Below are 23,579 nucleotides of genomic sequence, written 5' to 3'. Positions count from 1 at the left end.
CGCAGGATGCGTGTGTAGGGCTGCAGCGCCATCGTACTGCGCGCTCACCTGTGACTTGCATGTCACGACGGGGAGAAAACAAGCAGTAAACTTCATGACAATCGGACCATGTTTGTCTGACTTCCTGTGTACAGTGGGTGGCGCAATGGATATGACACAGTTTTGATGCACAGATCACTTTTGATGCACTGTGAAGGCTGTGGTGTCCAATCTGTAGTAGGAAGATGGAAAGTATGATGTATGGCAACATTTCCAAATGGACGCCAAATTCAAAATGGCCGACTCTGTATGGATGTGTAGATGTATTCAGGGTGAGACTGTCTACATGTATGAGGACTTTGGTGGAGATGAGGCATTGCAAGTGGAAGTTATAAGGACTTGATGCCTGACAGCGAAGGAAAAAATGGCGTCAGCCGTCACGCCCATCAGGTATGACATAGCTGAAAGATTTCCATAGCTTTTGTTCTTCAAGGCATGAAGATGATACTGAGTGAATGTGAAGACTGTGGTGTTTAAGGTCTAGGACAAGATAGTTTTCAAAGTGGCATGAATTTGTCAAAAATGCCACCACACATCAATATGGCTGACTTCCTGTTGGACTGAGAGTATGGATCCAAATGGGTTTTTTGTGCGTCTGCTCATGATGAATGTGCACACCGACCTTTGTTCGTGTATGTGCAAGTAGGAGGCAGGGCATCAAATTAGGGGGCGCTACAGAGCCTGCAGGGCACGACCACCCCCAATGACAACACAGATCTATGCAGGGCGACTCCCTCTATATTCCTGTGAGATTTGGCCAAGATAGGAAGTCGTATGAAGAAGTTATGAGGACTTGATGCTTTACGACGAAGGATTTTAATGGCAGGCACCGCCACATCCAGCAGGTATGACGTAGGATAAAGATTTTGCTAGCTTGTCATTGGCATAGTCTGAGGAGTATAGTAAGTGACTGTGAAGTCGGTGGTGTCCAAGCTGTAGGAAAACCCTCGCAGTCCATGCACGTTGGGGCATGCTGCCGTCGGGCTTGTTCACGCAACACCTTCTGTTGAGGAAGTCATTCCTTTATAATTTGTTGGCTTGCTCCCGTTGCTATTAAATAATGTACGCTGAAGTCAGAAGAACTCTCTACATGAAGAACAAATAATGAGAGGGCTACCACTGTGTTACCCTACAGAATCTTGAACAGAGGTTTGTGTTCATTAGCAAGGCAGCACTGCCCTCTCGTGGAGAAAGCCTGTCCACTCAAAAGTGCAGATATTTCACACAAACGTTCAACAGGCCACAGAACACAATTAGCAATAGTGTTATGTTAATCGGAATGTAGTTGATGAAGATACGAAAGACTGTCTGTTTTGAACACAATGTGCTGGAATTTGTTGTTTTATATTTGGGGTGTTTTTTTCAATCAAAATTCTTTTTTTGTCAGGAAGGTCCAAAGATGCTCCATGCAAAGTTTGGTGAAAATCAGTCAAATCGCTGAGTTTGAAAAAGTAAGTTTTTCATTTGTTGCTATTTGCGAATGGAAAGTTACTGCGAAAGTGGGCGTGGCCTACACCACACAATTCAGCTGAAATTAGGAAACATGTAAATATAAGGTTTCACAATGTTCTACACATTATGTGGGTGTTAGGGGCCAAAAACTCTTTCACGTGGAAAATAGCACCATCTGCTGGTCATTTTTGGTATGTGAGGTACAGGGGCCATTCTAGACAACCCCTATGAATTGCATTTCCATAAGTGTTATGGTGTGGGCACAGTGCCAAATATAAAATTAATCTGGCACCAGAGTGCCATCAAGTGGTGGATTGGTAAATCCTTCCTCACATGTCCTCAGGAGGGCATTAGCAATGATTATACCAAGTTTCGTGTTAATCCGGCATATATATATATATATATATATATATATATATATATATATATATATATATATATATATATTTATATTTTATACAGTGGGTACGGAAAGTATTCAGACCTTTACATTTTTCACTCTTTGTTTCATTGCAGCCATTTGCTAAAATCAAAAAAGTTCATTTTATTTCTCATTAATGTACACTCAGCACCCCATCTTGACAGAAAAAAACAGAAATGTAGAAATGTTTGCAAATGTATTAAAAAGAAAAACTGGGTGTATTTGTAAAAAAGGTGTATTTACAGTAATGATGAAACACATTATTACCACTAGTCATTCAATGGTCTGGTGTGGACCACCTAACTGTACCTCTGTCAACCCACGTTTAAAGTCTTGTGTGCTGCCACTGTGTGTGTGTGTGTGTGTGTACACTCTGCAGTAGTCATCTTTTCCTGCAATGCATAAAATTGGTCTGGGTCTTAAGTTGAAGTCATTGTGTGCACCATTACACCCACGACCTGCAGCAAAACACACAGAGAGTCATTAGAACTGGCCTTATGTAACAGTGGATTAACCCAGATAGGCCTGGAAAAGCCAGTTATTATGGGCTGCAGCACATGGCATCCTGCTCAGCTGAGGGGAAAACATCTTTAATGTACAGATGGTGCTGGTGAGCCATTGATACAGAGACAGACAGTGACAATAATAATACCAATGAATAGCCAAGATATTTGAATGATAAAAATGTTTAATTTGGTTGCCAAGCAATATTGTTGTTGTCCATGCCCCCTCAGTAACAGAGTGGGAGATGCAGTGAGAGGACCGTTTTTCTGTGCTGATCTCCCCATTTCTAACCCCAAATTCAAAGCTGCAATACCTGCGGTCTGTGCATGAAGGCAGATAGCAGGAAGGCCTGAGTGGCTTATTATCTTATCTTAGGCCACAAACCCCACAGAGCAGCTGTGAGCAATCATGTGAGAAAACACACAGCCTCACACAGTTAACAGCTGTGACATAAACACTTTCTGGCTGAAATCACAGGTGGAGCCTACTAAATTTGGCACACTGTGTTTTTTACAAGATCTTTTCAAAACTGGAAGTCATAATTATAAAACCTAATAAGTAGATATAACTAGAAAAATTAGCTAGAACGATGTATCACTCTGTTGGAGTCCTCCTATGACTGTGCTGTGGTGTTGTACAGACAGTGGCTGCAGACAGTAAAACTTTCATTTATACTTATCATCAAGTTAGGGCGCACTCACACTTGGCCCAGTTGTTTCGTACTGTGCCGAAGCATGATTGTCCCTCCTCCACAGTCCCCAGCTGGCCTGCACTCACTTTGCAACCAGGCCTGAGCACATTTACCTCTTGCACATACGTCATCGGGTCATAGCGCAGCACAACACTGGTCAAACAAACTGGACTTTGAGGGTCAAACGTATACTGGCACACATTGCCTAGTGCCTTACTCTTCAAAATAATGTTAATAGCTGCAGCTCATATGATCGGTGCAAAACCATTAGAACTATTTCTCATTGTCCAAAGATGTCTGACCCTTAATCAAATCAATCTGGCAAGTTGTTGAGATATCAGTCAACCTCTACTGGGGTAGAAAGACTTTTAGACACATAGTCAGGGAAAAGGCTTGATGGCAGCTAAGGATTCACTACAGACGTGGCCTGACATTGGCATAAACACACAAATAAACACAAATACACCAACTCTTAAAACTAGCTGGTTTTGTTTTTTATATTTCAAATCTATCAGAAAATCTAAGAAGTAAGCTGTGTCTTTTACGAAGTGCTGTGTCTCAACGACAGCATCAGTTTTCTTCACTGACTTTAATCCTAAATACTGTGGGAAACTAATGAATGTGTGCAAGAAGACAGGCAAGAAGACTGAAAGGAATCAGTTCCTGCCATACAGGAAGCCAGTTTACTCAAAGAGGACATCAACTGCAGGGCACAAAAAAAGAAATTCCAAAAATGAGGAAGCATACACAGACTCAGATTAAAATCCTGATGAGGAATTACAGGTGCTGGTCATATAATTAGAATATCATGAAAAAGTTGATTTATTTCAGTAATTGCATTCAAAAAGTTAAACTTGTATAATGTATACATTCATTCCACACAGACTGATATATTTCAAGTGTTTATTGCTTTTAATTTTGATGATTATAACTGACAACTAATGAAAACCCCAAATTCAGTGTCTCAGAAAATTAGAATATTGTGAAAAGGTTCAATATTGAAGACACCTGGTGCCACACTCTAACCAGTTAATTAACTCAAAACACCTGCAAAGGCCTTTAAATTGTCTCTCAGTCTAGTTCTGTAGGCTACACAGTCATGGGGAAGACTGCTGACTTGACAGTTGTCCAAAAGATGACCATTGACACCTTGCACAAGGAGGGCAAGACACAAAAGGTCATTGCTAAAGTGGCTGGCTGTTCACAGAGCTCTGTGTCCGAGCAAATTAATAGAGGGCGAAGGGAAGGAAAAGATGTGGTAGAAAAAAGTGTACAAGCAATAGGGATAACCGCACCCTGGAGAGGATAGTGGAACAAAACCCATTCAAAAATGTGGGGGAGATTCACAAAGAGTGGACTGCAGCTGGAGTCAGTGCTTCAAGAACCACCACGCACAGACGTATGCAAGACATGGGTTTCAGCTGTCGCATTCCTTGTGTCAAGCCACTCTTGAACAAGAGACAGTGTCAGAAGCATCTCGCCTGGGCTAAAGCCAAAAAGGACTGGAGTGCTGCTGAGTTATGTTCTCTGATGAAAGTAAATTTTGCATTTCCTTTGGAAATCAAGGTCCCAGAGTCTGGAGGAAGAGAGGAGAGGCACAGAATCCACGTTGCTTGAAGTCCAGTGTAAAGTTTCCACAGTCAGTGATGGTTTGGGGTGCCATGTCATCTGCTGGTGTTGGTCCACTGTGTGTTCTGAGGTCCAGGGTCAACGCAGCCATCTACCAGGAAGTTTTAGAGCACTTCATGCATCTTGCTGCTGACCAACTTCATGGAGATGCAGATTTCATTTTCCAACAGGACTTGGCACCTGCACACAGTGCCAAAGCTACTAGTACCTGGTTTCAGGACCATGGTATCCCTGTTCTTAATTGGCTAGCAAACTCGCCTGACCTTAACCCCATAGAAAATCTATGGATTATTGTGAAGAGGAAGATGCGATACGGCAGACCCAACTATGCAGAAGAGCTGAAGGCCACTATAAGAGCAAACTGGGCTCTCATAACACCTGAGCAGTGCCACAGACTGATCGACTCCATGCCACTCCGCATTGCAGCAGTAATTCAGGCAAAAGGAGCCCCAACTAAGTATTGAGTGCCGTACATGCTCATACTTTCCATGTTCATACTTTTCAGTTGGCCAACATTTCTAGAAAACCTTTTTTTGTATTGGTCGTAAGTAATATTCTAATTTTCTGAGATACTGAATTTGGGATTTTCATTACTTGTCAGTAATAATTATCAAAATTAAAAGAAATAAACATTTGAAATATATCAGTCTGTGTGTAATGAATGAATATAATATAAGTTTCACTTGAATGGAATTACAGAAATAAATAAACTTTTTCATGATATTCTAATTATATGACCAGCACCTGTATATGTAAAGGGAACAGTGATTTTTTTCCGTCTTGATAGCGAGTCTGTACTATGTGGATGGTTTCCAGTCATATAAAAGTTTCACTGCGGTCATGTTTCTATACGTACGCAGGGAGTAAAAGTAGGTCATCTGTACTGAAAAAGAAATGCAGGATGAGGTGATTTGAAATCAATGATTAAAACAGACTCAAACCAGAGCTCCAGATCAGCCTTGTCATGTGCTTGCTTTTAACCAAAGACACAAGAAACTGCAAGATGAGCAGCATTATTCATGTACTTTTTAACAGATGTTATAGTACTCCCCAACACCTGTAAACCTAATGATGACCTACATCAGTGGCGTACCTAAGTGTAACAATGACAATGGTTGTACTACTACATCTTACAGGCTGGACACACTTGCTGCCTGTGTACTGCGTGGCGGCTGCTTGCTGAGCTGCTGCTGCATCGTGCATCCTTCCTGCACTGTCTACATGCAGTTTGCCTATGCAATTTTTCTTCACATCCTTTGAATGAGCAAGAAAGTACGAGGGAGAAAAAGAGGGAGGGAGGGAGGGAAAGAGGTGACAGAAAGTTAGTGCACAGGAAAAAAAAATTGTCCCTCACCTGTTGTGTTTATTTTTTGCATTACTGTGACATATTCTACAGATACAGACTGGAGTGAAGCATTAGTATGACATTGATAGGACTGTTGAGAGGTTGTTTTCAGGTCTATTTTTGCAGAGAACCACATGCGTAGTGGTAGAGTTATGCATGACTCCCAATCTCTATGCAGCAGCCTCACCTGATGCACGTCAGAAGCACGTCTGATGCACCCAGTGTGGCCACTCTAACCTGTTAACATGGATGCCTCAATGAAAAAGCAGGCCCCATTAAGCCGCAGCGTGTCCAGGCTGTTTCTTTTAAACTGAACACACTGCTGGGACAGAAACAGCTCTATACATCTGCATCTGATTAAAGTTCACCTGAGATATATCCGTATCAGAGTATATGCTAGCAAGAATTTGTTATAAGTGGTATTCCAAGTATTAGTTGACTGTTAGTCTGAAGCACCATTTTTCTGTGCTGATCTCCCCATTTCTAACCCCAAATACAAAGCAGCGATGCACTCAGTTGTTTGTCCAACTGGAGAGACAGTCAGCACAAAACCAGAACTATTTGAAATACTCTATGCATAAAATTTGGGTCCCATCCAGACTTCCTGTCTTTGGAAGGTTTTTGGAAGCTTGTCTCATCTTTTCTCTCCTGCTCCTCTCCCCTGCACAGTCTCCTCCTGCTCTCTTCTCTTCCCTCTCATCATCTGTCCTCTTCCATCACTACCATGTCCCCTCCATCAGTCAAGATCAGAAAAACCCTTGTATTATTATATGAATTACCATATGAATTACCTCCAGCTGCATGTCGAGTATCCTTGAGCAAGATACCGAACCCCAAACTACTCCTGATGGGAAAGTGTTGTGGAAATGCAAGTCATTTTACCACTTACATTTCTATTTTTTTTTCCTTTATAACAATATTATAATGCCATTTTCAACATCAGTATCAGCCTCAGACGGGCCAATACTTTTATCATGTGACATGTCAGACAGGAGAATTCAGTCAGGGCTGATCTGACTTTTACAAGTCTGATTACCTTTACAAAACTGCTAGTGAACTGAACTGAAGATCAGAGAAAACAACAAAAACAAATGACTAAAAAGAACTCTGAAGAGTGATGTATTTTTCCTCCATTCATATTTGTTGCAGTTTGATTATATACAGAAGAGTATAACAGATTATTTGATAAACAACAAAGGATCTGATTACACAAGATCAGACAGGGAGCTCACCAGAACAGAGGATCAGGTCATATATGCAGAATGCTGTGATTGTCTACCTTCATCAGACAGTTTTTTGAATACAACAGTGATGGTCATTAAAGGAAAATTATATACCTGTGTGACAGTTTCGTTATTATATCTTACATAGCTACATAGATTTTTCACAGGTTGACCAGGCTCATACGCTCCTGCCTTCTTTAATTTCTATTGGTAAAGCAGATAAAAAAAGGAACACCGAGTCCTACCGTTATATGTCACTCTGGGTTTGGTTAAGCACAAGACAAGATGAAGATCCATCTCATCTGTTGACACAAACTTGGAGCACACAGGACACTTGAACCCTGGAGAAAAGAAAGAAAAACAACACATTTTGTCAGATTGTGTAGTACTACAAAGGTGGCATTTTCCTTTTTTCTGTCTCAACAGCTATTAATTCAACCCGGTTCTTGTATTTATTGCAGACAATTAGAATCTCTATAGTAACACATACCTATCTGAGGATTTTATGAGTCATACCAGACACACAACTGTTCCCAAATAAAACAGCCATTTTTATCTTAAGCATCTAATAGGGATGTGCTGATCAGGTTTTTTTTTACCCTGATGCCAATCCGCGTCCTTTAATATTTAGTAAATGTTGATTCAGAGTCCCGATCCGATACTTAGCTAATATTTTCCTGGATTATATAGCTGCATTAAGAAATTTTGTGTTTTTCTATTTTGTTGAAACAAAGTATACTTTCATTTGGTTCTTTGTTATTCTGCATTACCATTACCACTACCAGTCAAAAGTTTGGACATACCTTCTGATTTAATGTTTTTTTCTTTATTTTCATGACTGTTTACATTGTAGATTCTCACTGAAGGCATCAAAACTACGAATGAACACATATGGAATTATGTAGTGAACAAAACAGTGTGAAATAACTCTAAATATGTTAGATTCCTCGAAGTAAGAGAAACAAGGGTTCATCATTACTTTAAGAAATTGAGGTCAGTCAGTCTGGAAAATTGCAAAAACTTGGAATGTGTCCCAAGTGCAGTCGCAAAAACCATCAAGCACTACGACAAAACTGGCTCATATGAAGACTGCCCCAGGAAAGGAAGACCAAGGGTCACCTCTGCTGCTGAGGAGAAGTTCATCCAAGTCACCAGCCTCAGAAATTGCAAGTTAACAGCACCAGATGAATGCCACACAGAGTTCTAGTAGCAGACACATCTCTACATCAACTGTTCAGAGGGGACTGCGCAAATCAGGTCTTCATGGTCAAACAGTTGCTAAAAAAACACTACTAAAGAAAAGCAACAAGCAGAAGAGATTTGTTTGCGTCAAGAAACTCAAGGAATGGACATTAGATCAGTGACAATTTGTGCTTTGGTCTGATGAGTCCAATTTTGAGATCTTTAGTTCCACCTGCCGTGTCTGTGCGACACAGAAAAGTTGAATGGATGGTCTCTACATGCATGGTTCCCACTGTGAAGCATGGAGGAGGGGGTGTGATGGTGTGGGGCTGCTTTGCTGGAGACACTGCTGGGGATTTATTTAAAACTGAAGGCACACTGAACCAGCATGGCTACCACAGCATCCTGCAGCCACATGCCATCCCATCCCATCTTGTTTGGAAAACCATTTCAGGTGACTCCCTCATGAGGTGTGCAAAGCAGTAATCGAAGCAAAGTGTGGCCATTTTGAAGAATCTAAAATATAATACATGTTTTGAGTTATTTCACACTTTTTTGTTTACAACATAATTCCATGTGTTCATTCATAGTTTTGATGCCTTAAGAGAGAATCTACAATGTAAATACTCATGAAAATCAAGAAAACCATTAAATGAGAAGGTGTGTCCAAACTTTTGATTGGTAGCGTATGCTATTCCAACACTGGCCGACCACCTTCCTTGTGTTAGCAGGTGAGTCTGTGATGCTGCACTGTAAGAGCAGACCCTCTGTACAGCCAGCTGAAGTGTGTGTGAGATGCATCACATGCTTGGAACCTCCATGTCATTCATTTCTTTTTTCATATTGTCATGACTCTTGATTCTCGTCCTTTGTGTTGTGTTCTTGTGTCTGGTTTTGTCTTGTGGTGTCTTGTATTCTCCTGGATTTGATTTCCATGCCTTTTGTCTGTGTCTCATGTTTTGATTTTCCATGCCCTCTTGTGTCATGTGTCATTTAAGCTCTCCTGTGTATTTCCCAAGTTTCAGTTTGTCTCCCTCTATCTGTCAGTGTTTTGTCATCTGTGCTTCTCCACCTCGTTACCTCACCTGACCTCCTCCCTCCTCTCTCTCCACACCTGTTCCTCGTCTGTGTCATCGTCATCAGTGTCTGTGTATTTAGCCTGTCTTCCCTGCACTCCTTGTCCGGTCATTGTCTCTGTCAGCATCTGTTCATGCCACCGTCTGCGTCTATTCATGCCTCTGTCCACGTCTGCTCCTGCTCATGTTCCTGCTTGTTTATGCCTGTTTCCAGTCTCCACATGCTATGTGTTTTTGGACCTTGAGTTTTGCTTTTTGCATTAGTTTTGATTTGTACTTTGCCTTTTTCAGTTGTACTTTGTCTTGCTGTTTTTGTTGCTACTTTGTCCGTAGCAATCAATCAATCTAATTGTCCTAACGATTATATAGAACTTATTATACCCTCTGTAAAACACAGCCATATTAAGAATGGCAGAGATTCAGGTGGTTTACTCATATGGTACAAAGGAGAGTATAAAGATTACATCTCACCAGTTAAAAGAGGTACAAATTACATTTGGATTAATATTCACTCAAATATTCTGGAAAACAACAGTGATGTCTATTTATGTGCAATATATATTCCACGCTCAAACTCCCCCTATTATGCAGAGGAGGTTTTGGAGGAACCCCAGAAGGAAATTTCCTTCGACCAAAGTTTAGGGTCGATCTTAATATGTGGCGATCTTAATGCCAGAACTGGTAGAGAGCCAGACTTCATTAACTATGAAGGAAACAAACATAGCTTCAAACATCCTTCTTTGTACCAGACTTTCATAAACACACAAAGACAAAGCTATGATAGCATGGTTACCAAAGTGGCAAACCGGTACTACAAATGTGTAATTGCTTGGGTCTGTACATTGTTAATGGCAGAATCAGAGGAGACTCTCTGGGCAGACTCCCACAATGCTCTGTGTTAGGTAGTAGATACTGTACCACAATATAAATGCATTCACTGTATCACCGCAACAGCCCCAAATAACCCTATTTCTGAAAAAGTCATGTCAACCACTGTGAATCCAAACCCTGAGCCAAGGCTGTTTCCTCTACAGGGGATACAAATGGACAGAAGAGAGCACTGCTGCCTATACTGCTGCACTAGACTCTGCTCAAATTCACAACATGCTGGATACTTTTCTCAACACCCAGTATCAGCCTGCAAGGGAATACATAAATCTGCCCACACATCACTTAAACACAACATTTATTCAATTGGCAAAAGAATCTAAATTAAAAATCTCACAAACTAAAAAATCAAGCATGAAACAAAAAGAGCGATGGTTTGATAAAGAATGTGCTGTATCCAGACAAAACCTGAGAAAACTGTCAAACAGAAAACACAGCAACCCAAGTGACCTAATGGGATGGCTTGAATATGTCCAAGCTCTGAAAGATTACAAACGACTCCTTCATGTGAAAAAAATGCATTACATGGAGGGAGAACTCAACAAAACTGAAAACGCTCTAAATGAAAACACCTTTTGGAAATTATGGAAAAACATCAACAGAAACCCATGTACAGAGACCAGCCCGATTCAAAATAGCAGAATCTGGAAAAATTACTTTGTTGATCTCTATAAAAATCCAGAGTGTCATGGTCTGAATCCCCACCAAATTTTAACAGTAGACAAACTGAAAGAACTAGAAATGACAGTGAAGGACACCCAGTGTGCCCTTGACTACCCAATCACCATTAAAGAAATACACCACAAACTCAAAACCCTTAAAATGGAAAAGCTTGCCGTAAAGACAACATTAACTCAGAGATGCTGAAACACAGAAATTTAAAACTCCAACTTGCTGTGCAAAAACACTTCAACCTGGTGCTGGCCGCTGGAAATTACCCCAGTGTTTGGAAAGGTCTCATTTCTCCTATGTTTAAAAGTGGAGACAAGTACAACCCCAGCAATTACAGGGGCATCTGTATTAACAGCAACCTGAGTAAACTCTTCTGTAGCATCCTTAACTCCAGATTAATCACATATCTCACTGATCATCATATTCTGTCTAGAAGGCAACTTGGCTTTTTACCAGATAATCAAACATCTGACCACATCTACACTCTCCATACACTCATCCACATACAACAGCATGTTCACAAAAAAACACATAGGAAAGATGTTTGCGTGTTTTGTAGATCTAAAAAAGGCTTTTGACACGATTTGGCACAATGGGTTATTTTTAACTTTTAACTATTTAAAAAATGGAACTGGGGGTAAAATATATGATGTAATCAAATCCAGATATTCTGACAACCAATGCTGTGTCAAAATTGGAAACAAAAGAACATAGTTCATCAAACAAGGAAAAGGGGTGCATCAGGGGTGCAACTTGTCTCCTACTCTGTTCAACATTTATATCAATAAATTGGCCACTCTTCTTGAACAGTTCCCAAGCCCAGGATTAGATCTACAAGGCAAATAAATCAAATTCCTCATGTATGCAGATGACCTGGTTCTATTATCCCCAACAGAACAAGGTCTACAGCAGAACCTCTCTCTGCTGGAGACATTCTGTCAAAACTGGGTGGTAGATATCAACCTTGACAAAAAGTCATGGTATTCCAAAAAAAGGCCAGGCTACAGGAATCCAAACATGTTTTCAGGGTAAGAGGGACCACACTTCAGCATATGATGGAATATATTTATCTAGGCATCATCATCAGTGCATCCGGCAGCTTTGACAAAGCAATAAATTCCCTCACAGAAAAGGCACACAGGGTCTACAATAGCATCAAAAGCTCACTATATAAATTCAATCGCCCAATTACAATTTGGCTAAAACTATTTAACAGTGTAATCAAACCCATACTTATGTATGGAAGTAAAGTGTGGGGCCCTCTTATTACCCAGAGGCACACCTCATGGGATACAACACCCACAGAGAAATTTAATCTTCAATTCTGCAAGGAAATCCTCAAGGTGCACAGAAACTGTCCAAACCATGCATGTAGAGCAGAGCTGGGACACTTCCCTCTCTCTCTACACATGATCAAAAGGTCAATTAAGTTCCAGGTTCACTTAACACAAGCTGATCCTGATTCCTATCACCACAGATCCTTTCTCAGTAACAGCCTCTGTCCAGAGACAGACCCTCTGAGAAACACCAGGGAAACCTGCCACCTCAAAATCCAAGACCTCCAAAATCTCTTCAAAACTCACCTGGCATCTATGGACAACAACAACTAAATGACTTACATTGACAATTGGAAGAATGAAATTAAATCCATCAATAAATTAGATTGCTATCACTTACTGGATAGAGAACATTCTCCAGCACAATATCTGGTCAGCATAAAAAAGCCCAAACAGAGACGCACGTTAACAATGTACAGGTTGACCGACTATCAACTACAAGTTGAAAAAGGTCGGCATCAGAAAGAATGGAAGCCCAGAGAATTAAGAGTATGTAAACACTGTTCTTCAGGAGAAATAGAGACTGAGGCCCATTTTCTCCTCTCCTGCCCCCTGTACCAAACTGCTTTCCACCAACAGATAACTGCAGCAGCTTTCAAATTTGGCTCAGTGGTCAATGACACATGTTTCTGTGGTGTGACAAACTCATAACAAAAATGTGTTTCTGCTTTACACGGATTTTAACCAAATCTTTTAGGTTATTAACTGCTACCTGGAGCCATTTGCTAATGCCGCTGTCAATTCAAGTGCTCTGTAGAAATTCTGAGAATTTCAGTTCCGCATTTGAATATCCCGTATTCAGTGTACTGTAGTCAAGCTGTTCATGACAAGTGTTCCTCGTGTTAATCACAGTGTGCCACCGGGCCTGTGATACAAAGAAGTTTACATCTGACTGTTACTGCCTTGCATTTCAGTCTGAGTAAGAAGTAGAGCCAGCAAGAGAGCCACAGCGTGCTACCAGCCCTATGAAACAGAAGTTTTGTACTTTAGCTGTTTCTACCACATATTTCAGTCTAAGTCAACTTCAAGAGACAATCGTCTGATTGTTATTACCCTGCATTCTAGCTAGTGCATGTGTAAAGTTTGGTAAACAAAGTTACGCTGTAAACTGTGTTTACATTTATTGGCCACAATCTGGATGCCCAGAGTCAATAGATTGTGCCATAGCCACCCCTCCTCCACAGTAAGATACCCCCTGTGGTGTAGGCCAGCACACAATTTGGTCAGGCTAGTGTACTCCTCCCCAAGCTACACTACAGAGTGTCTGCCAAGCAACACGATAGCCAACCAAACTGATTGTTGTTTACACAACTTGCTTAACAATGGAGAGCCCCTGTGTAGAGCGATTTATTTCTTCCCTGGCACAGAGTGTAAAACCTGGCTGCCCTGAAATCATTAGCAGGTTAAATGTCATTGAGTGCAATGAAGAGATAGAGTCCCTATATAAGGACAGTTGTGATGTGCAGAACGCATCCACAGGCCAGTTGTTACGATGTTTGCTTCTGATCTTCCACAGGCAAACCAGCCTTGCTGTTCAGAGCAAATCAACCCTAGAACAAGAGTTAGAACTCAATAGAGTGCATAATTCTAGTCTCCTCAATGAAGTTCAGATGGCTAATAAGAAAGCCATGTGCTATTTAGATGACCTGCATTCAGCAAAGTAAGATCTTTGTTCATACAAGGAGGAGTTGTTAAGACTTATGCCATTCAGCCGATGTGATTAGTGTTACTCTGATTCATACTCCTCCTCTGATGGAAGGTTAACTCCCTCTCCACTCAGAGGATGCGAACAATTCCCAACTGACCCTGATTCCTTAGGAATGAAGACAGTTCCTCAATCTCCATTGAGAGACAGAGATGAACATGACTTCCCATCTTCCTAAAACAGACAGTGAGGTCACACGTAGTTTATCCCCCAGAAGATATTCTACCCACTGCTCCCAGTCTCTGATGCAGGACAACTTCATCAGGGCCCCTCCCTCTGAAAGGGGAACCAGATCAGTCCAGGAGTGCCCCACCTCCTTTCTGCACCTCCATGAGCATAACAGCTGGCCTGCCTCTGCCTCCCAGCTATACAGAACTGCAGCATGGGATGTCAATGTCCATATAAAAGCTAACTTAGAGGGCCCTGCTCAAAAGAGCAGTCTATGGCTAGGGACATTGAACATTTTGAGCCAGATAACTTGAAATGAGCACGCTTCAAGAGAACCTCTCACTGAAGGAGATAAGAAAGATGACACAGGTGATTTGGGAAATGATGGTCAATTCCAAATCCAGAGGTAAGACACCTGAGCCCACCTTCTCAAACACAACAGCGTCTCAAAAATCTCCTGCCTCAAAATGTCACCCTCCCAACAGACCAAAGGAGGGTGACAAAAGGACACATAGGGACACCAAGTGTAACCGCCACGTCCACCAACTGTGTTGTGATAGTCCTGGCCCAGGACTATGACCAGCCAGCATATCACTCAGATGATGACCACAGCTTCTCTGACCATGGTTCAGTGCACAGTCATAATTTCTTAGTGACAATGCCTCAGAAATCCTTTCTGCATCCAGCTACTCAGAGCGTTACAGACCTGAGCCATGGTTTAAGCCAACTTAAACTCCAAGAGCCACAGAGTTAGCTTCTGGTAACTGATGACTCGATCCATCCCTGTATTGACCGTTAACAAAAAGTAACTTTCTTTCTTACAGTTCTTTCGTAAACCTTGGATTTGTTAGCAACCGCGGCAAGCTCAAGTCTTCTGAATTTAGTAATAGCCAAGAACCATGCTAGTGAGACTAAATTCTGATCGGACAGACATCACTGTCCAACTTTGTAAATACACTTCGAATAGCTCCTTCATTGTATTTTGTTTTATTTTTAGTTTTGTGTGGGAATCAACTGTTGTAATCCTTAGCTTAGGACACTGCATTCTGGCCTCACAGAACAAGACATACACATGTCCTCATCCAACACTTTTTTTTTTACAACATTACATCAACAACCATGATACAGTCATTTGAACTTTCACATTTGTGGCACCCCTCCACAGAAAAACTTGGGTGAAGAAGCAAATTCTAAGTCTACCAAAATAAGTCTGATTACTTAAAGTAATCAGCACTGAAATCCAACGAGTAAACACAAACACTCGTGGACACTCCAGAGTGACCATATCATTGTAGGTGCCACTCTCTGCATCTCACCCTAACAAAATGATATCACTAACATTCCTGTTCTCATTAACCCAGAGATTAACTGAGAAACACAAATATTGTGTGAATTAAATGTCATAATCATAGTGTTTATCTGGATTTTCTTTTCTTGATGTTCTGTTCATAATCCTTGCTTAGCCAAGATAGAGTGTGAGCCAATGCCCAGCTGGCTATTGAACTGCCCAGATGTTACCAATATTAATGAACTGACAGATGAACTCCTTCAAACTATGGATTATACATGTGGATCGTTACTCTCAGGATTCCTCATCAAGCGGCATCCTGAGACCAAAGGGGGGATGTTGGGACCCACAGATGAAGTCATTCATTGTGGATTTCAAAATGGACTCTGAACTGAACTCAGTGTCCCAGAATTCCCCATTCTACACGCCTAGGTGCAGAATTCAGGTTTGAGCTACTATTGGTCAGGGTGACAGGCCCCCCGCTCCTCTCTCACTCAACACCCACTACTTCTTCAACTTTGGATCTTCGAGGGCTCCTCTCCACCTCCCCCCACGGGGGTGCCTGCCCTCAAGATCTCTTCTTCTGGGTCCGACAAGCTGTGGAGAGCTGCAAGCTGCATTGGCAGCAGGCCCGAAGGACTGCTCCTCAACTGCAGCAACACAAGGTCCTACCAATCTGAGGATCTGAGGAACACCAAGCAGGTTAGCACCGAGCTGCTATCCTTACAAAAGAAAGGAGTGACCAGTTTCCTCCAGGGATGTAACGGTTACCGGCGTCATGGTAAACCATGGTAAATTTCCCAACGGTGAAGGTTACCGTTAAGTTTTAATACCATGGTAACCGCCGCGAAAACCATGGTGTGGAAAACTCTTTATTGAGGGTTTCCGCTACATGTAATTGACTGTGGCGCACAGCCACAGCAAAATAAAAGCTGCCACACCTTAAAAATTCAGTTTTTGTTTTTGTTTTTCATACATATTTCTGCCTTTCTAGCACATACCGACGTTTCAGTCAGTCTCTTTTGTTTTCATTACTTGTAATGACTTCAATACTGCTAATTCAGGGCTGTATTAGTGAAAAAAATAATAACATGACACTGTTTTCGAACCTGAAGCTGTGCGCTTCACACGTTCGGAGGCTCCTTCACTCGCACACAAACACACACACATGCGGTGACAGATGGTGGGTCTGTGTGTCGCTCCGAAGCAGCCATGAATTAGTTACAAAATGACAAAAAAGTTGCCTGTCACTGACTGTACAGTGAGTTGAAGAGTATCAGAAACATCTAGTTTGTTCACAAAAAAATCTGATTTCATGTAAAACTGTTGGCATAAATAAATCCAGTGTTAGAGAAAGGAAATATTTTAGCGTTGTCTTCCACCGCAGACCTTGACGTTAACTAGCATGTTGGATGTTTAGCTTGATAATTAGCTAGATGATTAAAATGGTCACTTAGATCAGAGTCCTGCACGGACTTGCACCCGCCTGAACCCGCCATACTTTAAACCGCATCCGACCCGTTTTCTGACAGTAGCACAAATTTATATTCCGTACCCGAGCCGACCCGCTATAAATTGATACCGATGCCCGAAGGAAATTGGACGGACGCAATTTTTGAAAATGAAGGTAAGTCAGCATGGGCAATGGGAGTTCTGGGAGGGCGCAAGCATGCATGAATGAGCTCATATGAAATATAAATGCTTATCATTTGTGTTGCTAATAATGACTGATGATAAGTGATGCCTTGAAAATGGAAATCGCAAAACCTGACCGAGGCCCCGTGTACACAGCGGGGCGACGCAGGAGACCCAGAGATCCAGTCCCAGTGACGGAGCCTGGGGCGGAGCGACAGCTGAATTCCAGGAGCTTCTGCGCTTAACAAACGAATACCCCAACAGCAACGCCGGAGCAGCGCCCATCCAACATCGCTGTGAGCTGGTGGAGACCACAGCAGCAGAGGAGAGCAACAACGGAACCAGGCAGTGAACAACCCAGAGGTTGCAATGCTAACAGCTGATCAGTGGAGAAAGGTGAGTCCACGGAGCCAATTCTTCAGGTGTGCAGGCTTCAAAGGTAGTAGCACAGCCTCAGAGCTTGTGAAGACAGTTTGGCTTTCTTTTTTAACAGAAAAAAAAGATGTTTTGTCACGGATCAAGAAGCAGCGATATTCACACCAGCGCCCTCTCGCATCCGGGTTGCAATGGAGAATCAAATAAACAGTTCAGTACATTTTTATCAGACTGATTTAGTAAAATTGCTATATTTTCCCTTCTTCAAGGGTGGTGCCCCGAGGTGATCTAATGCAAATTGGATCATATTATTCATCATAATTAATTATTATCCCAAATAATCATTAATTATTATTGATAGCCAAATTTAACCTAAATCTCCCTTAACTGGGCCTCATGTAATGTGAGGCCCACATTATTATAACCTACAAACCTACGAGAGAGAGAGAGAGAATTATAATTTACCGTTTACATTTTTTTTTTTTTTAATTTGATTTCAGGTTCGGAAGTTTGCCTTTCGGCTGGCTTCTCACTACAAGTGCAAATTTCCCCCAAAGTGGAGTGATACCAGTATGGCCCAGGTTGACTGGTTCAACACTCACACACTCTCTCAATAAGGCATCCCCAAGCCACAAGCCTTTCGAGAGCAACCAGCTTTAATAGAGCCAATGTCAACAAGTTCTTTGACAACCTGAGCAAGGTTTTGGAAAAGCACAAGTTTCAACCAAAAAATGTGTGGAACATGGACAAAACTGGGATAATGACAGTTCAAACTCCCAAAAGGATTGTGGCAAGGTGGGGTGAAAAGTGGTGCAGAAAGTTGGTGCAGTCACCTCAGCAGAAAGGGGCACATTTGTCACACTGGCCTGTTCAATCAATGCACTAGGAAACACCATACCCCTTATGTTTGTTTTCCCCCGTGTGCATTTTAAATCACATTTCATCTGAGATGGCCCACCTGGATGCATTGGGACAGCCAACGCATCAGGGTGGATGCAAGAGTTTGATTTTGTGGTATATCTGAAGCATTTCCAGCTCCATACAAAAAGCTCCCCAGAGTCTAAAGTTCTTTGAATTCTAGACAACCAACCCTCGCGTCTCTCCTTGGAAGGCATCAGCTTCTGCCGCAGCCATGGCATTGTCCTGTTATCTTTTCCTCCCCATTTCTCTCACAAGTTACAACCACTTGACAGAAGTGTGTTTGGGGCGCTTAAAAGAGTCAACTCTGCCTGCAACTCCTGGGTGACACCACCACCATCCAGTGTATTATGTTGATGAGAGTTCATATCGGGAAGAAGCCACATATGACTAATGAATAGAGATGATGGAGTGTAAATCTGTGTTTCTGTTACACATGACATAAATAGAATAATATTCAGAAGCAGGATGTCTACTGCTTGTCTGACCTGACATGAATCAATCACAGCACATATGCACAAAAAGGTTCTCCTGCTAGCTGCTAACTATTTGAATTGTGTGGTGAAGGTGTGTGTATTTCAGAGAGGAATGAGCTCTGCAAGACTGCAAAAGTCATTCTAAAAAATGTGAAAATCCAGAGCTCGGCATTACCTAAATGATGACGCTGAAGACGCTCTCCAGTATTATAAATCTGGCCTCTTTAAGTTTCCCCCAAAATCGATCACATAGGCTGGAATATGTAAACATAGACAAAAATGTTATTTATAACCCTGGGGCTCTCACGCTTTAAAAAGGGGGAAAACTAAAAGGTGAACCCAAATGCAGACTCTCAGGAGGCAAGATTAGAGGGAACAAAAAGCGAGCATTAATTATTCCAAAGCTGAGAGATACAAAAACACGAGTGAACAAACTTAAAGGAGTCAAAAGACCAAAAAAATAATTTGGCAACATAACATAGCTAAACAAGGTGTAACAAAAACAAAGAACAAAGTTCAACAAAGTTCAACAAAGTTCAAATCCATAAGTACAAACCATGATGGGGCAATGTGTGTGGTATTGTCTTTTGTGCTGTTATGAAACTCCTGTGTGTGCAGGGAACCCAAAAGAAATACGTTTATAAAAAGTGTCTGTGTCCAGCTCTCAGTACTTTTGTAGCTTCTACCTGTTCCAGGAGTCGAGTTATGTTACTGCAAGTCATAGTGCCAATCCTGATTTGGCCGCTTCATATGAACTTATATCAATATGACTTAATGTTTAAATAACAAACTAATGGAAGAGTTTTCTTTTGAAGAATTTAGAGGAAATTAAATGTGTTTATCACTGAATAAGTGGAGCTTTGTTTGCGACTGTTCATCAATAATACTGCATGGATGAAGAGTATTTACAGCCACACCTCTGACCACTACTCATGGAAAGAGGTGTGAACCTTCACTGGCCTCGTTATTCAGTTTAATTACATCTCAAACGCAAAACAATTCCTGATGCATCTTGAGGCATCTCAATGTCACACATCCTCAATTTTCTATATTACTAATGAATCAAATTACAACAACTGACTATGTAATATAAAAGCTGAAGTTCCATCTCAGTGTACAAACATTACAAAAATAATACAACTACAGTATGTCTGCAGTGCATCACAAGTGTGCTGTAATCTACAAAGCTATTAGAACACACAACTCTGCTGCACAATCCTCTCCCAGAAGAGTTGACAGTGCCACATCCAATGGTGGCAGACATTAGCTTCAGGTGAAAACTGCTAAAGTGCTTGGTAATTGTTGTGAGACAAGAAGGTTACACACACACACAGCATGTCTCATCAAATTCAATTCAGTCCTGTCCCAGCAAAGTCATGAAATCCCACTTGTCTTGAGAAGTCCACTTTCAGAACACTGGGTGCTTTTTGTATCACTCGCTGGGTCTGCCTCAGACATACCTCCTAACATGAATCACATTGACTTAACGTGCACCCACAGTTAAAAAGCATGACAGCGACATAACTTTACAACTCAACAATCAACTTCACCTGTAAAAGCATGCTAACGTGAGTTGTTCAAAAACTTTCTTTTTAGTAACTCTGTGTACACAATATTTTCAATGCTGATGTTCATGTGTAGAGACCCTGCTGATACTATGAGCAAAGTTTCATGTTGTGTCGAGCCTTTTTAGTGTTTTAAAAATACTAGTGCATTGCCCGTAGGAAACATGTATTCCTATAGAAAAGTGGGAGGTTAAGTAGCTTTTTCATGGATGGCCAAATGAGGCTGTGTTTGAAGGTGGGACATCAGGGATATAATTGGCTGTTTTTGACTACTTTTGGTTATACCATTATTATTTCACCTTAAAAACTATTTACCTTGCCTTGCTTGGTGTCATTATTTCGGTATCAGTAGGAAAAAGTTAGATTTTTTAAGAAGGAGGGACCCGGGAGCTGTGTTCATTCAAATTTTCTGATTATGTCCACTTTTTTCTCAAGACTGCAGCTATAATGGTGTGCATTTTAAAAGTTATACTTCTCAGCTTGTAATTAAAGACTCTTGCTTGTGTGAACATAGGACTTAACAGACAGGCACTAGAACCATGCAATGGATCTTTAAGAGTAGGACACAGTGCTAACACCCCAAAGTAAAAATGTTACAAAAATTAAAAAGAGCTGCCTAACAAGCACTGGATCTTCAGTGGATTCTTATCACTGAAGAGAATTCTCAAGTGACTGACTGTGTGCCTGATGAAAGCTGGATGCCCGTGGAGTGGCTGTAATCAATAATTGGAACTAGTCTCCTTGGGCCCCTTCAGGCAACTGAAAGCATGTAAGCCCAGAAATGGCCTGGCACAGGATAAGCTAGACAAGAAGAAGTTAAGTAGGGTTGAGGCTTCATATCTTGCCAAGGACAGGGATCAACTGAGGGAGCTCAAGGTGGCCCTATCTACCACAAATGACAAAGAGAATTAAAGCTGCAAGCAGCGATGAATGGGGCCTCGCAGTCCATGTGCATCTGGGCATGCTGCCGTTGTGGTGTTTCACGTAGATGAATTCAGGGCAAGACACTCTACATGTTTGAGCAATTTCAAGTAGATGGCAAATTGTATGTGGAAGTTTTAATGAGTTGATGGTTTTATGGCGAAGCATCAAATTGGACCGCGCCACCAGGTGTGACGTAGGTGAATGGATTTGATGAGTTTTGTCCTCAGATGCTACTTGCAAAGTTTGTTGCAAATCAGTCAAATGGCCTAGGAGGCGTTGGAAAAAGTAAGTTTTTTCACAGAGCCTTAGTGGCTCATGGGGAAGTAGTCACCTGGGCATCATGTCATTCGGACAGACCAATGTGGAGATATGCAACACTTAGCGAGTTTTGGGGTATGTTCAGGCAGTGAAAAATGCAATCATTTGGGATGAAAAGGTCGCAGGTCGAGACCTGCTTGGGCCCTAAGTAACTCAAGTCTGTGACTTGGACTAGAGTTGCACTTAAGGCGCCACAGACAGAGACTTTAGACTGTATAACGTATAACATATGTGTAGTTTTGCTTGCGGCTGGTCTGTGTAACAAGCAGCCAGCAGTGGCAGTGCCAGTACAGGGAATTGTGACCTGTTGTTTCCTCTGTAAACATGCCAATGTTTTTGACCGACACAGTCCCTCCTGAATGACCTTGCCACTGCTCTTTTTGGGTTATACTACTCCTCTAGAGCTGTTCTGTCTCTTGGAGTGTCTCTGGGCTATAGAGAGCGAACATGCCTGGGTGTCTGAAGGGTGGGCTGCCCCTCCAAGACCCGCCTGATGGCAAAACCTGCCTTGCCAAAGTAGCATTTCCTGCATCCAAGCACAGGGGATGTGGAAGGGCAGTCTGATATCTGTACACTGGTCTGTAGGTGCCTAGCCCAGAAGCACAGCTGCCAGCTCGCTAGGCTAGAAGGGATGATGATGACGTTGAAGAAGATGATGTGTTTTCCAGGAAATGTATCACAACCACCACTGCTAGTTGTTTGTAATACAAACCAGCCACCACATAAACACAGACACAACCAGAGAATATTTGTTTAGTGCAAGTGCAGTCAGATACAGGTGAAATCCACCTTCGTGAAATCTCTGTCAACCTTAGAAAACATGTTTAGTTCAGCAAAATACGATGACATTAGCTTGCTTGATTACATTATTGTTGGCTGAATATTTTGAAAAGATGAGTGTTGGCTTGCAACACTTGTTCGCAAAATGGTAACCCTCACCCTAATTTAACAGTCCAAATCATGCTGCCACCATCTGCTGACTCAGTAGGTAAATAGGACCTCAATACTTGTGCCGTATCATAGTTGTATGTTCATGTTACAAGGCATGATACAGTTGTTAAAGCTAAAGGAAACCTTTTGTGTTTTTTTTAAAATATCTAAATGCAATAAAAAAAGTTAGAAATAGAAATAGAAAAGTTGATTGATGGGGCTGGACCCAAAATGATGGGTTTTTAAGTCTCTTTTGAAAGTCGCCAGAGGAGTCTGTTTGCGGATTTCAGCTGGGAGAGAATTCCAGAGAGTGGGGGCTGTAACACAGGAGAGGACTCCATTACAGTAGTTCAGGCAGGAGGCAGTGAAAACATGGATGAGGGTCTCAGTCACAGGTTCTGGAAATGTTCTTAAGATGATAAAAAGCTGATTTTGTGACAGAATTTATGTGTGATTGAAAGGATAGCGTGGAATTGAGGATGACACTCAGGTTGTGGACTTCCATGGATGGGGATATACATCAGCTGTCCACATCCAGGAGAAGATCTCCAACCTTCTGGAGCAGTGCCTTGGATGCCACAACCATAAGCTCTAGTGTTTACTTTTTATGTCATCCAGTGTTTTATATAGTGCAGGCTGCTGGCGAGTGACTGTGGGGTAGCTGGGTGGATGGTTTGGTGAAAATTGAAAATTACAACCTGACCCGACCCCGCCCGCGGGTTTTTAAGCCCGCACCCAACGCAGCCCGACACACCAGCATGAATTGTCTGCCCAAACCCGGCCCGAACCCAACTCCCCGCGTGCCTGCATTGTTTTCC

General features: G+C 41.8%; 1 protein-coding gene across 3 annotated transcripts in view; it reads right to left on the bottom strand.

The window, feature by feature from the left end:
- znrf2b (zinc and ring finger 2b) overlaps positions 1-23,579 on the bottom strand; it is a 51,308-nt gene that overhangs the window by 11,629 nt on the left and 16,100 nt on the right. For 2 of the 3 annotated variants that reach the window (XR_005070528.1, XM_037073213.1), the window contains exon 2: positions 7,550-7,645. Coding sequence is in view for 2 of the 3 variants with exons in the window: in XM_037073213.1 (XP_036929108.1) it covers positions 7,550-7,645 (96 nt within the window). In the remaining variant the exon portion in view is untranslated. Of the gene's footprint in view, positions 1-5,844; positions 5,991-7,549; positions 7,646-23,579 lie in introns of those variants that run through there. The other variant, XM_037073215.1, reaches the window with a different exon arrangement.

The sequence above is a fragment of the Acanthopagrus latus genome, chromosome 17, assembly GCF_904848185.1.
Source record: "Acanthopagrus latus isolate v.2019 chromosome 17, fAcaLat1.1, whole genome shotgun sequence".
Taxonomy (NCBI): domain Eukaryota; kingdom Metazoa; phylum Chordata; class Actinopteri; order Spariformes; family Sparidae; genus Acanthopagrus; species Acanthopagrus latus.
This window is presented reverse-complemented; position numbering and strand designations above follow the sequence as displayed.